Source organism: Clupea harengus, chromosome 6, assembly GCF_900700415.2.
Source record: "Clupea harengus chromosome 6, Ch_v2.0.2, whole genome shotgun sequence".
NCBI classification, from domain to species: Eukaryota; Metazoa; Chordata; class Actinopteri; order Clupeiformes; family Clupeidae; genus Clupea; species Clupea harengus.
The window spans coordinates 4,885,147-4,903,065 of NC_045157.1; the positions used below are offsets into that span (position 1 = coordinate 4,885,147).

Below are 17,919 nucleotides of genomic sequence, written 5' to 3' on the forward strand. Positions count from 1 at the left end.
TCTCTCTCTCTCTCTCTCTCTCTCTCTCTCTCTCTCTCTCTCTCTCTCTCTCAGCCTCTTTAAGGGACAGGGAGTGGTCTTTCCTCTTTGGGGACCTGCCTAAAGGGGTTGGCAGAGGTTACAATGGCCTCCCATTCAGCCCCTCCACCCAGGGGACATAAAGGCGCGCAGGTGTTTAATGTCAGACGCGCTCCACGTGAAGCCAGCGGGAACCGAGTCCAGCAGCCAGGGAAGCACATCCCGCATGGAAGACTACCTGAATTACAGCAGTAACGTTCTGTGGCTTTCACTCAACTGCCACACACACTCCCCAACCCACCTCACCGGACTAAAAATAATAATTACGGAAATAATGTTTTCAGTTCCGCAGTTATTCTATATATAATTATATATATATATATATATATTCAATAACTTAGTTATTCCAAGTTACAACCAAGAATTTAAAGTGTGTTTCAGGTGTTCTCTTCGAGAGGAAGGGTGTTTAAGTTTTATGGTCGGATGGAAAGATTTTTCCTTCTTCTCCTCCTTCTTCTTCACCCTCTTCTTCATAAACCCTTCTATAATGGTCACACACACCCTTCTTCTTATAGAGCCACTTTGATGTTTTGAAGAAAAAGTCACAGTTGCAGCTCTTCCCTTCTCTCTGCCAATCTAACATAAGAGTTTAGGGAAAGCGTTTAGCGCTAACCAGTGGTCACACACCCATATAGGAAGCCTGTTGACTAAGATGATTGTTTCTCCCTGAAATTGAGCAGGCCTATTGGTGGAGTGTTTTTCAGTCAGGCTGCCTGTCCCGCGCGGAGTAAATGAGCGTCCGCGGACTCCTCCAATACTATCAATACCTGAAAGGGGCGTTGTGCGTCTGCCAGTGTGAGTGGCACCATGCGAACTGATCCAGGAGAGCAGGAGTAGGGGAAAAAGAGAGGTGTTAGTCTAATATTTAGGGATTGGATTGCATCTGCAGGAAATACCTGAAAGAAACATCTTAAAGGATTGGATTTAGCGTTCCACAGGAATGGTCGGAAAGAAGAAGGGGGGAAAAAAAAAACCTTGCCGGGGAACACGGTGTACTTTTCATGGCTCGCTTCAATGCATGAAGGCTCAAGTAAGAGTGGTCTGCTGCTGCAGTCCTCCGTGTTCTTAATGCACTAACGAGCACAGCGTGGGCCTATATCATTAATAGCTTGTCACCTCCATTCCCCATTAGTGACCATGAATTGCCTCTCTCTCTCTCGGTCTATAAACAGGCTCTGTTATTTGCCCATCATATACAGCCATGCCTTTCAGTCAGTCTCTTCCACCGACAAGTGCCAGCCGAGCCTCTGCGGTAGAAAGGAGTAAACACACACACACACACACACACACACACACACACGTATGTCCACCCACATAAACACAAGGCCTACTTTACGTCTGTTTATTTCATGCAACCCAATGCTAACTTTCAGCAGCAACTGATGTTGGGAGGAGAGTGACTGACACACACAGAGGAACTAGACAAGCAGACTATGGATCTACTGTCTTGGCAGCAACCATTTCAGATTTGATTGCAAAGTGATAACTACATTACAGCTACCAGCTATTAGGTTATATCAGCCATTATATGCTGCTTATGTTTGTGTTTCTAAACACCACTGGAATTGTATTGTTGTATTGTTTCATTTCATCATATCTATGAGAATAAAAAGTTGACTTCTTTTTGTCAAAAAAGGGGAACCAAATGCAGATACCAAGAGGGGATTTTATTTTGTGGAACACAGATGTTGTGGAGCTACATCTATGGACGTCAATACTGCTGTTAAGATACAAAAAGCATTGAAAATACATACAGAAACACAAACCAGCTTACACCTACCCTGTACCACACCTAAACCCGACACTGAAGGACAACGCTTATATTCTTTTTTTTTACATTCACAGAATGAATATATGCATGTCAGACATGGCAAAGGATGGCATAATAGATAAAAAAAGCACTTGAGACCTAAGTCAATACAGACATGGTATTTTCAAACGAACGTTGTATATTTCAAATGGCTTGAACAAGATCTTCGCGACTCTGTTGAGAGATCACCACAACGGGGTCACAAAATGCCTCAGTTTAAGCACAACACGACCCCATGGGGAGTCTAGTTAAAAACACCTCAACACAACAACTCATAGTAATCTGAGTGGGGCTGCTACCTGGCCTACGGCACTTTCTGTGATTTCTCCCCCAGCTGATAAGAAGAAACGCCTCCACCAGGGTCACGTGAGGGTCACGTGAGGGTCAGACCCCAGTCACGGAGAACTGTTTTGACAGGAACTATAACGGGCAAGAACACATTTAACTGCTGTTTGTGCAAGCCCAGTCTACCCACCGAAACCACCTCCTCTCCCATACAGGGCTGTGTATCTTTCACATGAGCAAAAAAACGGAGTGAGCCATTGGAAGCATCTAATTAAAATAACTATTTACAAAGGGTGAATGACTTAATAAAAACAATGAATGCATTTCTTCATAGTCCATGTACAGGTATATGGGTCCTCATCTCTTTGTGCGTTTGGCGGGGGGCTCCTCTGATTTCTGCCCCCCTCGGGTACGTGGGGTTGGGGGGCTGGCATCACGTTTGCGCGCCCCCTTGGCTGCAGTGGAGGCCTGTCCTTTTGCTCTACAAAAAGAACGCATGGAAACATGTTACATTTGCTGCTGGAATAGGGGTGCGCGCACAAACACACACACACACACACACACACACACACACACACACACACACACACACACACACACAGAAAGAGAGACTTGGACACGTCTAGATACCGTTTGTTGGGAGTGCTTCCCTCCTTGGCTTTGCTCAGGGCTCGAGTGGAGGGCTTGGTGGGTCTGTTCCTGTGAGAGACAGAGATAACAGATCAAATAAACCCATGGGCAGAGCGGTGTGTTGGGATGAGAGTGCTTATGTCACACTGAGATGAGGTGCTCCATGCTCCAGCTGACTCACTTCTCGGCCTCCAGACGCGCCGCAGATCGCGTTGTGGCTCTGGGTTTGGCCTTAACCCCGTCTTCTTCTCCTCCATCTTCTTCTTCCTCTTCCTCCTCCCCCTCCTCCTCCTCCTCTTCCTCTTTCTGCTCTCCTTCCTGCTCCTCTCCCTTCTTGGTTTTCTTCTCAGGTGCAGCCTTGTCTGTGGGGGACAAATAAAGCAATCATCTGAAGTGACGGTGAAGACATAGACGGCAGCCACACTTGCATATACAGTGACAAACATACCCGCACACACACACACACACACACACACACACACGCACACGCACGCAAACACACACACACACACACACACGGCTGTGAGTACCTGTGTCCTCCGTGGAAGCAGCTGCTGCCTTGGCTGGCCTCCCCCTGCGAGGTGTCCTCTTCTGGGGCTTCTCTGACTCCTCTCCCTGTGTCCAAACCAGACGTTACCAGTCAACACCATTTAAAGACACGGTACGCAACAACTTGACACTTGCCAAGCAGTAAAAAAAAACTTTTGTTTATATGCAACTAGTACCATCTTAAAATGAATTGTCATGGTATGTGGTGAAGTGTATAGTCATATAGTCACCTGTTGTTCCCACATTGCCAACTATAAATCACCCAGAGACATGAGTTAGCATGCTAGCAACCCTTTTATCAGTGCCAGCTGTGCTGTTGTTGGTGTTCGTAAGGATTCTAGGCTCTAACTACTAGTTTTTCGAACAAACCACCTTACTGCTGCTTTAACTAAGATGGAAGTTTAAGCCCTTAGTCAAACAGGGCGATACACTAATAATCATTAATAATCAATGCCCCTAATAAACACCATGGGTCTTTTGAGGGGAAAAAGGGGTAAACCATCACTGCTCAATCCCACTTGATCAGTGATCAATCTCAGCTCTGTGCCACAGGTGGGGATGAACTTCAAACTAAAGACAGGAGGAAGTGGCCATGAGTCAGACTCACATTATCAGATTTCATTTCTGCTGCGCTCTCCTGCTTGCTCTCCTCGTGACCTTCAGGCAGACTCGATGCTGAGACAAACAAAAAAACACAGAAAGGTGAGAAATGAGTGAGATGAGGACAGCTGGACATGGACAATGACAGATGAAGACATCTCTGAATCTATAGACAGGACAGTAGAAGACACAGTTACATAAAGACATCTCTGAATCTATAGACAGGACAGTAGAAGACACAGTTACATAAAGACATCTCTGAATCTATAGACAGGACAGTAGAAGACCAGTTACATAAAGACATCTCTGAATCTATAGACAGGACAGTAGAAGCACGCAGTTACATTAAAGACATTCTCTGAATCTATAGACAGGACCAGTAGAAGACCCAGTTACATAAAGACATCTCTGAATCTATAGACAGACAGTAGAAGACGCAGTTACATAAAGACATCTCTGAATCTATAGACAGGAACAGTAGAAGACGCAGTCTGAATCTATAGACAGGACAGTAGAAGACCCAGTTACATAAAGACATCTCTGAATCTCTAGACAGGACAGTAGAAGACCCAGTTACATGCAGACATCTCTGAATCTATAGACAGGACAGTAGAAGACACAGTTACATAAAGACATCTCTGAATCTATAGACAGGACAGTAGAAGACACAGTTACATACAGACATCTCTGAATCTATAGACAGGACAGTAGAAGACACAGTTACATAAAGACATCTCTGAATCTATAGAAAGGACAGTAGAAGACCCAGTTACATAAAGACATCTCTGAATCTACAGACAGGACAGTAGAAGACCCAGTTACATAAAGACATCTCTGAATCTATAGACAGGACAGTAGAAGACGCAGTTACATAAAGACATCTCTGAATCTATAGACAGGACAGTAGAAGACGCAGTTATATACAGACATCTCTGAATCTATAGACAGGACAGTAGAAGATGCAGTTACATAAAGACATCTCTGAATCTATAGACAGGACAGTAGAAGACCCAGTTACATAAAGACATCTCTGAATCTCTAGACAGGACAGTAGAAGACCCAGTTACATGCAGACATCTCTGAATCTATAGACAGGACAGTAGAAGACACAGTTACATAAAGACATCTCTGAATCTATAGACAGGACAGTAGAAGACACAGTTACATACAGACATCTCTGAATCTATAGACAGGACAGTAGAAGACAGTTACATAAAGACATCTCTGAATCTATAGAAAGGACAGTAGAAGACCCAGTTACATAAAGACATCTCTGACTCTATAGACAGGACAGTAGAAGACACAGTTACATACAGACATCTCTGAATCTATAGACAGGACAGTAGAAGACACAGTTACATAAAGACATCTCTGAATCTCTAGACAGGACAGTAGAAGACCCAGTTACATGCAGACATCTCTGAATCTATAGACAGGACAGTAGAAGACACAGTTACATAAAGACATCTCTGAATCTATAGACAGGACAGTAGAAGACACAGTTACATACAGACATCTCTGAATCTATAGACAGGACAGTAGAAGACACAGTTACATAAAGACATCTCTGAATCTATAGAAAGGACAGTAGAAGACCCAGTTACATAAAGACATCTCTGAATCTACAGACAGGAGTAGAAGACCCAGTTACATAAAGACATCTCTGAATCTATAGACAGGACAGTAGAAGACGCAGTTACATAAAGACATCTCTGAATCTATAGACAGGACAGTAGAAGACGCAGTTATATACAGACATCTCTGAATCTATAGACAGGACAGTAGAAGATGCAGTTACATAAAGACATCTCTGAATCTATAGACAGGACAGTAGAAGACCCAGTTACATAAAGACATCTCTGAATCTCTAGACAGGACAGTAGAAGACCCAGTTACATGCAGACATCTCTGAATCTATAGACAGGACAGTAGAAGACACAGTTACATAAAGACATCTCTGAATCTATAGACAGGACAGTAGAAGACACAGTTACATACAGACATCTCTGAATCTATAGACAGGACAGTAGAAGACACAGTTACATAAAGACATCTCTGAATCTATAGAAAGGACAGTAGAAGACCCAGTTACATAAAGACATCTCTGACTCTATAGACAGGACAGTAGAAGACACAGTTACATACAGACATCTCTGAATCTATAGACAGGACAGTAGAAGACACAGTTACATACAGACATCATGAGACGTCTCACCAGTGGCCTCCTCAGAGGGCTGGCTGGAAGACTCCCCCTCTGCTCCATCGGAGGTCATTTTCTCCTCAGCAGGCACCTCCTATGAAAAAAACACACACACACACACACACACACACACACACACACACACACAAATGACTCTCACCATGGTGGATCACATCTCTGTTGTTGCAAAAAACATTGAAACAAATAAGCTGGGTGAGCCGCAACCATGTCGGCAAGGCCAGTGATTTACATATTGGGTGTGAAGTTGACCTGAAATAATCATATGAAATGGGTGACCTGACCACAAGGGGGCACTACAGAGCAAGAGTATATACACCAAATGCATGTTCAATCTCAGCTCTGTGCCACAGGTGGGGATGAACTTCAAACTAAAGACAGGAGGAAGTGGCCATGTTGGGTGTGAAGTTACATATTGTTACATATTGGGTGTGAAGTTGACCTGAAATAATCATATGAAATGGGTGACCTGACCACAAGGGGGCACTACAGAGCAAGAGTATATACACCAAATGCAATTTTGATTCATGCATGTTGATTTGCTGGTTTGTTTCCTGCAAGCAAAATTTTACCAATGTAGAGAACCAAAACATTCACAAAAACAATACCTTGTTCTAAATGATTTCCTCCCTTACTAAATGAATCGTGTTCAGTAGTTCTCAAGCACCTCTGGTGATAGAATACGACCATAACCTTTGATCAAAAACATCTGAATCTACAGCACACATAGGCTCCATCTACAACAGATTTTAGATCAAGAAACTCACCTCCCCAGAATCCTCTGTTTCTTCAGACCTTTTCCTCTTCAGACCAGTCCTACCTGTGGGGACAGAAGCATCATCTGTGTGTTGTGGACGTTTGAGAATCCCTGCTGCATAACAGGAGTGAAGAAGGACATTCACAATTTGAAGTCCACAAGCAAACAACGCAGCCCTACCTACGGCAGCAGAGACATCATCTACAGCAGTTATATCTGTGACGTTGTGAGTGATATTCACTAGTAATATGACTATATGCTGGTCCTCAAATAGCTATGGCAACAGAGACATCCTCTACAGCAGTTACATCTGTGACGTTGTGAGTTATATTCACTAGTGATATGACTATATGCTGGTCCTCAAATAGCTACGGCAGCAGAGACATCATCTACAGCAGTTATATCTGTGACGTTGTGAGTGATATTCATTAGTGATATGACTATATGCTGGTCCTCGTGTTAAGTGTGTGATGAGCAGCGCTCTGTGTTTACCTGTGGGAGCTTCTTTGGTCTGGGCTCCAGAGCGTCTGCCTCTAGTGACAGGGGTCTCCTCTTCCTTCTCAGTCTGGATATAGAACACACACACACGAACACACACGAACACACACACACACACACACACACACACACACACACACACACACACACACACACACACACACAGAGAGAGAGAGAGAATAAGGAGACTCATCTAGCCCTTTGGTGCTGGTTAAATGATTCCCATGTCACACATCGAAGGCTAATGTTAACCATCTTCAGAGGAGAGAAGGATACACTCACCTCTTTCTGCGCCTCCTCTCCTCCCTGCTCCTCCTGTTGGCTTTCAGAGGCTGATGGGGAGAAGAAAGTCACATGACTTGAAAATCAGTACACACACCAGATTAACACTACCATTATCAGTGAGGGGCGGAAGCAGGACCCCAAATGCACTCGATGACGGAGGAGGACGTACGTGGGGCGGTGGCCCTGGACGAGCGTCCCCTGCGCGGGGCCTCTGGCTCTGGCGCCTCTGGGGCCTCTGGCGCCTTCTCACTCTCGGGGTCCGGCTGGGGAAGAAAAGCAAAAAAAAAAAAAAAAACACAAATTCCTGTAAATTCCTTCACATGCTTGTGAAATAAGGATGAAGTTCATTTCATGACGCTCACCTCTACCTGTTGTTCTGTCGCTAATTTCATGTCGCTCTGGCCACTGCCCTCCTTCTCTGCCTTTGATTTACCTGCCAAAGCAAAGAGGGGTTACAGAGCAGAAATGGCTACAGCCAAGACAAGCCAGCTGGCCCCGCTGATAAACACTTTGCTACAAAAGCTCTATAAAAAAAAAACATTGAGTAAGGTGACTTGGCGAAAAGAAATAAATCCTACTGGAGTCCCGCTGATAAACACTTTGCTACAAAAGCTCTATAAAAAAAACATTGAGTAAGGTGACTTGGCGAAAAGAAATAAATCCTACTGGAGTCCTTGGCTGCTGCTGCGGCGCTCCGTCTTCCTCTGCGGGTCACTCTGCCCTCGGATTTGTCATCCTGAGAACGGGAAGAACAGAAAATAAGGGCATGAGCAGAGGAACAAGAGATCCGCAGCTTCAGGCAGAATAAGGGAAGTAAGGGCACATCCCATACCATCTCTGACACATCTGACCCCCTCTCCTCCTCTTGACCGTCAGACTGAGAGGCGCTGCCTGCAACACAAGAGTGTGTGTGTGTGTGTGTGTGTGTGTGTGTGTGGACCTGAAATTAGCAACAGTGAAGCACTCACACAGACTTGCACATAAATCTAAATAATGGCCACAAACAGAAGCACGCGCACAGACATGCACACAGACAGACACACAGACAGGCACACAGACAGACACAGACAGACAGACACAGACACAGACACAGACACACACAGACACAGACACAGACACACAGACATGCACACAGACAGGCATATAGGCAGGCACACAGACACAGACAGACAGACAGAGACAGACACACACACAGACACAGACACACAGACAGGCATATAGGCAGGTACACAGACACAGACAGACAGACAGACAGACAGACAGACAGACAGACAGACAGACAGACAGACAGACAGACAGACACAGACACACACACACACACACACAGGCTACTCACTGGACTGTTTGACTAGTCTGGCCTGGCGACCCCTCCGTGTTCCTCTGGTCACCTGTGCTTCCTCAGGCAGGTCCTGTAACACCTGTGAGAATATATCACATGGCTCATGAGAACACACAGCTTAGGCTGCAGCAGTACGTTTCAAATCAACAGCAACAACAGCAACAACAACAACAACAACAAAAACAACATCAACAACTCACATGTTCAATTCAGTTTGTCATTCTACTATGCATCAGTGCAGAAATGATTAATGAAAAACAGAAGTTTCCTGTGAGTTTTTTTTTTCCAACACACAATTAATAAGGCATTCATAAATTGCCAAAAGGACCATGCCTTCACATGTTTCCTGCAGTTTGAGGATTCAAATAGAATGCCCTGGAGATTCATGAAGTAATTAATAACTGAGGAGCATGGAGAAGCATAGAGGAGCATTGAGGGGCATGGAGGACCATTGAGGAACATTGAGGAGCATTGCGGAGCATAGAGGAGCATTGAGGGGCCAGTACTTACAGCCTCTGGGCCTGTCATCACCTGAGGAGTTTCATCGGGAGTAACACCTGCCAGGTCAGCACAGAAATGAACCATGGTCATATCAGAGCCTCCATTACACAACATTCAATTTCAGTTAGGAAAATACAGTCAATATTCCTGAAGAACTGCAAACAGCTACATTACACTTTATATTTATGTACGGACCAGTGGTTTTAGATTTTAAATAGCCAATATTATAAAAGCGAAATACTTTTTGAAATGACTTCTGTGGTGTCAAATGCAATTTTGTGATTTGAAGCAGATAAACACGTCACATGTTACAGGTATAATTTTGATTTGAACTATTTGATCAAATCAGAAATAGTATTAGGCATTTTGACACTCTGCCATGTACATAAGATACATAAGACACAAAGATTCACCAGGAATAAAATATATATTCAATTGTACTCATTTCTATACTGAATTGGATATTGAATAACATCACTGTGCCATTTTAGACTTACTTGTCTTCTGTGAGGGTTCATCCTGCTTAGAGACGTCATGTTCTGTCTGGTCCTTCTCAGACTTCTCAGACTGTTTAAGTGAAACAGAATCCCCACATTATGAACACATAAACAGTACTTTTACGGCTACTAACATCAGTCTACTGAAGTTTACACAAACCAAGTTTAATATGGCAGTAAAAAAAAAAAAACGACATACCTCTGTGACCGCAGATTCACTGGGGGCCTCTTCTAGGTTATCACGGAGAGAATCAGACATTACAACATGGGACAACAGTTTCATAACAACACGGTATGTATCAAACTAAGCGAATAGCGCTGGACTGGACTGTGAAAGAGTTATGGAGTACCGTCTGTACTGCTGGGGGCCGCTTCATTCTCGGTGGAGTCTGCCAGGGCCACTTCAGTGATGTCAGACACAGTAAGGGTCGAGCCTTGGAGTGGAACAGAACGGTGGACAGACAGTTCACTCAGTGCCGTATCGTGGCGTATGAAGAGCTCAGTTTAAGTTTGGTTAGCTATAGATGATAACCAGATGACCATTTTGATGGAAGGGGTTTCATGTGATATGTCTTTGTTGTGGTGTTGTTACGGTGTGGAGGTATTGAAGGTGTTACGGTGTGGAGGTATTGAAGGTGATACGGTGTGGAGGTATTGAAGGTGATACGGTGTGGAGGTATTGAAGGTGATACGGTGTGGAGGTATTGAAGGTGATACGGTGTGGAGGTATTGAAGGTGATACGGTGTGGAGGTATTGAAGGTGTTAAGATCTTACAGGTCTCTGATGGAGAGGCCAAAGACTGGCTGGACGGCCTTCTGCGTCTACCCTTCGGTTTAGTTGCATCTGCGCTCACATCCTTGAAAAGAGAACAAAAGTACACGGGGGTGAACTTCAGAAGCTCCACCACATCCCTCGTGTTCAAACTTCAACTTGGTTCAAAACGCTTTTACTCACAGCTGAGGCGCTCTGGGAGTCTTGGTCGTTCTCACTTCTCACTTCTTCGTTACCCACTGAACACAGGACAGGACAATCTCTCAAGATTTAGTCAGTTAGATACATGATAGAAATGCATCACAAATCTCTCAAGATTAGTCAGTTAGATACATGATAGAAATGCATCACAAAAGAAGCACTGGATTCTACAAAGAGCTTATCTACAGTAGCAGACGCTGCAAACTATTAAATATCTTAATGTAAAACATAAATAGATACAAGAAAATCCTACCCTCTATGTTCTGTGATGGTGTAGTTGCAGAAGTGACCTGAGAGGCCAAGGTGGCAGCAGAGGGCTTTTCTTCCTCCATGCGTTCCTCTGCTGCGTCATCCTGTTTTATACAGACACACTATGAAAATGTATAGGGACAACAGGAGATGATCGTGTACAATTTAAAAAAAGAGAGAAATGTTGTTCAACATCTAGACATTATCCTCACTTTTGGTGTAGTTTCTTCTGGGTTAACCACAGTCGATTCTACTGGGGCCACAATGCTGTCAGAGACATCTGCAAATCACAGAACATATAGAATGAATAGAATAAAATGTACTGTACGCATTAATGAGATAAGCGGACTGGTGCATAATGACAGCTCACTGTACCTTCACCATGTACATGTTCGTCTGCAGGCATCTCCTGTGATGGTTGGGTACTTTCAGCTCCCTGAACATTTCCAGAAGAATCGACCAATGACTCCTCCCCAGCCTGCCCAACGGTAGGTGTGGCCTGTTCCTCAGGTGGGGTGATGGCTTCCGTAGCAACAGGGGTCATGTGACTGTTAATCAAACTCGGCGAGAGAATCATGTCAGGGTCCATGGACAGCAGAGTGAGGGCTGCTTCCTTCATTTTCAAGTCAGCTTCCTGTAATGACAACCCTGCAATTGGAGTCACTTCAGACATTGGCTCCGGCTCTGGCTCTGGCTCTGGCTCCGTCTCCGTGACGAAGCTTCTCTCTGCCGAGCTACACACCTCCATCAGGCTCAGGAGGGCGGCAGCCTCGGCTGGCAGGGGCCTCGGCTCTTCCTCACATTCGACGAGCCGTGTGGCCACATCCTCATCCTCAGGCTCTGGGGTGATGTCACTCAGGGCATCAAAGGCGTCGTCAGAAACGGCAACAACACCGGTGGCTGGAGGCGTACTGGTGGCAGCGGTGGGGTCTACCTCCACGCTTGATTCTTTGGGCTCTGAGGCCTTTGCAGAGTCAGGCGTCTCAGGGATCTCAGGCATGACTGGAGAAAGAGGGGAACCCATAGCCATGACTGGAGAAAGAGGGGAACCCATAGCCACGTCCACTGCTTTGCCTCCTCTCCTGTCAGCAAGTGTGTCTCCCTTCTTCTCAGGATCTTTGGCCTTCTTTTCACTCGGTTTCTTTGCGCTCTTGGTCTCCTGCGATTTTTCGGTGGAAAGTTCCTCCGAGGGCTTCTTCTCCTCTTTGGCACCACCATATTTCTTCTTCTCCTTCGTTGAGTCCGTTTTACTGACTGAGGTAGCAGCTTTACTCTTAGTGTCTTGACCTGAAGCTTTCTTGTCCGGTTTGGATTGTGTTGGAGTTTTTGATTCCTCTCTCGACTTGGACCTTGATTTCTCGGACAGAATTTTCCCCTTCGATGATCCCGGCTCAGCATCTCTGCTGCGCCGAGGTTCTCCCTCCGTTTCAGAGGTGGGCTTCTGCCGCTCGGGCGAGCTGAGAGCTCCTTTCGACTTCTCCTTGTCAGAGTCCTTGCTGTCGAGCCTGGACCTGTGCTTCTCTACATGCTTTGTATCAGTCATACTCCTTGATCGTTTCAGGCCCTCCTTGAGAAATCTGTCCTTTCTCCTGATCCCTTCCGACCCCAGCTCCAGGTCAGATCTCTCTTCCGAGGATCCAGTGGAATCAGGATGAAGGGGCTGCCTGGGATCGCTTTTACCCGCCACCTTCTCTCCTTTGGTCCTTTCTTTCTCCTTTTCTTTGTCTTTCACGGCTTCCGCTGTGGGAGACTTCATCTTCTTTGACCCGACATCTCTCTGCCCTTCCTCCACAGCAGACCCTTCAGACACAGAGGACCTCTTCTTTTCAACTTTCAGCTTTGAGCTCTTCTTCTCCCCTTTGTCTTCAGATGACGAGGCCTTTGCCTCAGGCCCTTCCCTCTGCGAGCTCTCATCGCCGTGCGTCTCTGCTTTCTTCTCAGGTTTCTGCTTGATTTTAACAGATTCATCGGAGACGCTGCGCTCCCTCTCCTTGTCTTTGCGATCTTTGGGGTGCTGGTCTTTGCGCGAATGTCGTTCAAACTTGCCTAAGGGCCTCTGTCGGAGCAGCTCGTCGGACCCCTGCTCCAGATCCAGAATGAAAGAATGCGTGCGGTTTTTGTCCGACAGCTTCCTGGGCTCACCAGGCTCCTCCGAGACACTGCTGCTCTTCCTCCTGTGGGCCTCGTCGGACACAGAGGACTCCGAGACCCTCCTCAGAGACTTTGAAGGCAGGCCCCTTGAGGTGCCCACTTTATGAGAGTCCTGCAAGATAGTTTCAGTTTACTCGTCTGGCGAACACTTCTAACATATACAGTACCAGTCAAAAGTTTGGACACACCTTCTCAGTTTTTCTTTACTTTTATTATTTTCTACATAGTAGATTAATACTGAAGACATTTAAACTACGAAAGAATTATGTACTAAACAAAAAAAGTGTTATCTACAGTGTAGAAAAAAAATGAGAAGGTGTGTCCAAACTTTTGACTGGTACTGTAACTGAGAATAAAATAACAATAGCTGTGACTGTGACCACTGCCTGGCAAAACACACATGACAGAGGATGATACTTACATCTTTCTTCATTGCATCCCCTTCTGAATCACCCTTCTTTCTGTTTCCAGTATCACCCTCCTTCCTAAACAAATAAGCATAACCAACAGAGCATGACTTAAACCATCATAGCCCTGAGAGGTCGTAAAGGGATGCAGATCCTAAATGAAACCCCACACTAATTATTACACAGCCTCACCTTGAATCTCTCTTTCGCTTTCTGCTGAGGGCCACCTTCTTTTCCAGCACCTTCTTTTCCTTGCACGCTTCCTTGGCCCTGGGTCTCTGTGCGTCATCCACGGCCTTCTTTTCAGCTGCATCAAACATCAACGAAAGAATGTTCAGATCCTCGGGGGATTCGTGGCATTAAGTGCATACGCAGAGACACGTCACATGACACTTCACATGACTTCCCAAATAAACTCTCCACACCAAGAATGCAATAAGTGTGCACAAATCTGCTTTTAGACACTTAACAGCCTTACGAGTCCTCTAACTTGTGCCAGAGGGGGGAATAGTGCAGAAGAGATTTGGTGAGAAAAGATGTCTTTTGAATGCTGCACCTTGCTCTTCCATCTGAAACTGTTTGTTCCTCCTTTTCTCTTCGTAGCGTTCGCGGTTCTGCTGCCGCTTCAGCAGTCTCTCCTCTTTGTCTTTGGCCTATGGACAAAATCATGGACATGGACATATTTAAGCATTATTTGTGGGAAACAGAGGCAGTTTTCCCTCATTGAAAAGGTAGTAAAAACAGGTATGCACTGAATACACATCTCTAAGATAAGCCATAAGTGGATGTGACATGGATATGGAGCGATACAATAATGACAGCCAAGGGAGGCTGTTCACACTCACCGCAGACCGCCGGCGCTGCTCAACAGTGTCTTCATCATCTGAGTCGCTATAGTAACGAGAGTAGAGGAACGGTTTGTGCACGTAGCCTTGCCGACGAGCCCCAGGCTTGCGCTCCTTGTTCTCCTCGCCGTCGTCAGCGCTGGCTTTCGTCTCCTCTGCTTTCTCATCTGTACATCACACACACACACACACAGACAGAAAAAAACGGTTAAACGTCAACCTCTAAGGCTTCTCCCACTGATCTCCCTAGAAGTTATTTTAAATGAGGATTTTGCATGCTGAAATACTCTAAACAGACTAAAATATTTAGAGAAGACTTATGAGTATTAAATGTATTAAGTATTTAAATGAATTAATTAGTTAAATTAATTAATATTATTATTATTAACAAAGGTATGTCTTGTTAATATAAAAAGAGAAGTGCTATCAACATTCAGCATGCTGTTTTTAGTAATAATATGAATTGTTCGAACAAGTGTACATATAAACAAAGACCTTCAGATGTGATCTCGCCCTCCTCTGTGGAATCGGATGCCTGAGGCTCCCCATCACTCTCGCCCTCAAAGGAGGAAAGGTCACTCGTGTGGACAGAGCTCACTGTGATGTCACTCAGACCCTCCAGATCGGAATCCTCCAGGGAGTATTCTAGAGAAAGATACATGAACCTATGTCAGATACCCACAGAAACCATTTGATTGTTCTACTCTTAGAGAAGGGTCTCTCAGTATCAGTTTTCAGGAAATTAGAGGTGAAGGCAATTCAAAACAGAATGTATTATAAATGCGTGAACAAACTAATGTGAACTGATACAGTTCAGATACAAAAAAAATTACATCAATGCCTCGGTCATGGCCTGTACTTGTGTTAAAACAGCAGTTAATTAATATATTCATGTTCATTCAATTCATATTCAGTAGTAAGAACATAAATTAAAAAGACCACTACTCCATGAATTACAAGTATCTTACTCACTCATGTAACTCAAATGGTTAGATTATCCATCATCCACACCAATGCACAGCAGCCATCCTACCTTCTTTGAGCCTTTCTCTGGCTTTCTGTCGCATGTTCTGTTTCTCATTAATGGTCTTGCTCGTGTCCTGATCTCTGCTCAGTGCCTCTTCTGCAGTCTTAGAGGGAGATCTACTCATGCTTTTGTCCTTGCCCTCCTCTTCTTTAATCTCCCTCTCCTCTTCGGCCGGGTCCTCCTTTACCTCCTCCTCCCCTTTCACCTCCTCGCTCTCCGCCTCTCTGTCTATGTCCATCTCTTCGCTCACGACCTCAGTTTTTATCTCGGTGCTGAACACATCCAGCGCGGGCTTCTCGCCCTCTTCCTGCTCCTCTTCGGGCTGACTCTCCACCGCCTCTCCCTCCTCTTCCTCATCCTCCACGAGGCTCATGTCTTGTTCCCCGGTGCTGCCATTCAGCACAGCGTCGTCTAGGTCCAGCTCCCCCTCCTGTCCCTTCTCCCCGCCCGCTCGAGTACTTGCGTCCTGGTTCAGGGAGCTGATGGTGTCCAGGATAGACATGGCATTTGCACTAGTGCCTGGTGCTGACATCACAGCTGAGAGCAAACACAATAACACATTAAAAACTGCGGGCAACATTTTGATAGACAGCACACTAAGCTATTGATTAGACATATTTTTTTTTCCAACAAATTACTCATCAATTGCAAAATATCAATTTAGGCTTAGTTATTCAAAGAGATGGTCAGAATCAAAGACAGATCAGCAGTGTTCTTACCTGAAGGTGGAAGGTGGAGGTCTTCCCCTTGAGGATAATATGCTGGGGGTTCCTCAACATGGCTCCCAGGGGATAGGAACTCCCGGACCACCCTCTCAACCTGTGGCCGGAAAATGTGGTGGATTTTTGGATCCACCACTTGAGCCACAATCCTGTCCACTCCCTGCTCGAGCATTCCAGATCTGGACACACAGATGTATACAGTATAGTGAGACCTGAGGAGAAGCTTTGCTGTGGGCTCTAGAATGAGTAAGTCATGTCAATGTGGTAACAATGCATTGTTTTAGCAAGTAAACTTTAGTAGAATGCTTTCAATGGTTTGTAAATCACTTGTCAAAGAGCGTCTGTATGTGGGCTGTACGAACTTACTGCAGAACTAATTGTCTGATGTTGTTTCTCAGTTGGTTCTTGTTGAGGTGAGGGCTCCATGTGTGGTTCGAGAGATGATTTGACACAAAGTTGTCCACACGTTGCCTCAAGTTCAAATAAGCAGGCTGAAAACATGTGCATACTAAGTGAATTAATATGAAAACTGCTACAGGGAATGTTAAAGGATACGTATGGTTAAATACCAACCAGACTAATTTAAAGATGAACTGTTACACAAAAAGATGGAGAAAGAAAATATGGGTATTCCATATTCGACATCAGTCTAACGAAATGTAAATGTGAGTGGTTGGCACTGCACACATACCTCACTAACTTTGCTTGAACAGCTAGCCTGTTTCCTTAACGGTAAAATTTAAATGAACAAGGTCTGACACCAACGTTACCAAGGTAGCGGTAGCTTTTTAAGTCAATTAGCTTTCAATAAACAGTCTTGCAATAAACTGTTAAAGTATCATTCAGTAAAAACACAACAGACAAACCCTATTGATGACATTTATTAACAAGGTTGACCACTATCGTTTGTCATATAATGCACACCATTGTTATGAAGTAACAACAAACACTTGCGTACCTTTGTATCCACGTCGGCTAAGCAGTCTCTCCTGAACTGATCAAAAAGACCTTGAGTTTTTAAGTGATTAACGATCATAGAGACCAGCTGCGGGTCTCCCGGAGGTAAACCAGCCATGAGTAGAGAGAGGAATAAAAAGCAAATAGTAGTGCATTAATTTTCTGTCATTCGAAACCTGCTCAAAACAGTATTTACACCGCCATTTTTGTTGGACGACATAATAGCCGGAAGCACTTGGTCAACTACCGGTTCACGGAAACTGGCACGTTCAAGAGGATCAGCGAGGGATACTAGCTAGTAGTTGGACTCTGATATGCGATTTAATCACAGATCGGACCAGGTTGCATTATGCAACGTAGTTCAGAGTGTACATCAGTGGTGGTCATCGCAACCTTCGTGCACTATTTTTTGTCACATTGCACAGTAGAAATATACGAAATAAAATACCCTGCAGTGTTAAAGTGAATATGAGTATGACAGCAGAATATTGATTTCTGTTAAAGATGTGGCTAAAGGAATTTTCACTGTTCCACCCATGAT

General features: G+C 44.8%; 1 protein-coding gene across 7 annotated transcripts; it reads right to left on the reverse strand.

Annotated features, from left to right (window-relative positions):
- Nucleotides 1–1,977: 1,977 nt before the first annotated feature.
- Nucleotides 1,978–17,641, reverse strand: bod1l1 (biorientation of chromosomes in cell division 1-like 1). Of its 7 annotated transcripts, XM_031568812.2 has the most exons (34): nucleotides 17,380–17,641; nucleotides 16,788–16,912; nucleotides 16,419–16,600; nucleotides 15,706–16,236; nucleotides 15,168–15,317; nucleotides 14,673–14,839; nucleotides 14,384–14,480; nucleotides 14,020–14,134; nucleotides 13,842–13,905; nucleotides 12,320–13,532; nucleotides 11,645–12,289; nucleotides 11,482–11,549; nucleotides 11,274–11,373; nucleotides 11,003–11,058; nucleotides 10,823–10,904; nucleotides 10,398–10,481; nucleotides 10,247–10,278; nucleotides 10,048–10,117; nucleotides 9,560–9,606; nucleotides 9,047–9,128; nucleotides 8,543–8,601; nucleotides 8,377–8,446; nucleotides 8,073–8,143; nucleotides 7,880–7,973; nucleotides 7,708–7,757; nucleotides 7,420–7,492; nucleotides 6,938–6,990; nucleotides 6,147–6,246; nucleotides 3,960–4,027; nucleotides 3,583–3,603; nucleotides 3,334–3,418; nucleotides 2,985–3,165; nucleotides 2,804–2,872; nucleotides 1,978–2,654 (listed from the first exon to the last, which is right to left on the reverse strand). In XM_031568812.2, the coding sequence occupies exons 1-34, from the start codon at nucleotides 17,494–17,496 to the stop codon at nucleotides 2,531–2,533; spliced, it is 5,145 nt and encodes a 1,714-aa protein (XP_031424672.1). In that variant the 5' UTR covers nucleotides 17,497–17,641; the 3' UTR covers nucleotides 1,978–2,530. The 7 variants fall into 7 exon arrangements, with proteins under 7 accessions (XP_031424672.1, XP_031424668.1, XP_031424669.1 ...); XM_031568808.2 differs by having other exon boundaries at nucleotides 10,247–10,275; nucleotides 11,645–13,532; XM_031568809.2 differs by having other exon boundaries at nucleotides 8,079–8,143; nucleotides 11,645–13,532.
- Nucleotides 17,642–17,919: the final 278 nt, after the last annotated feature.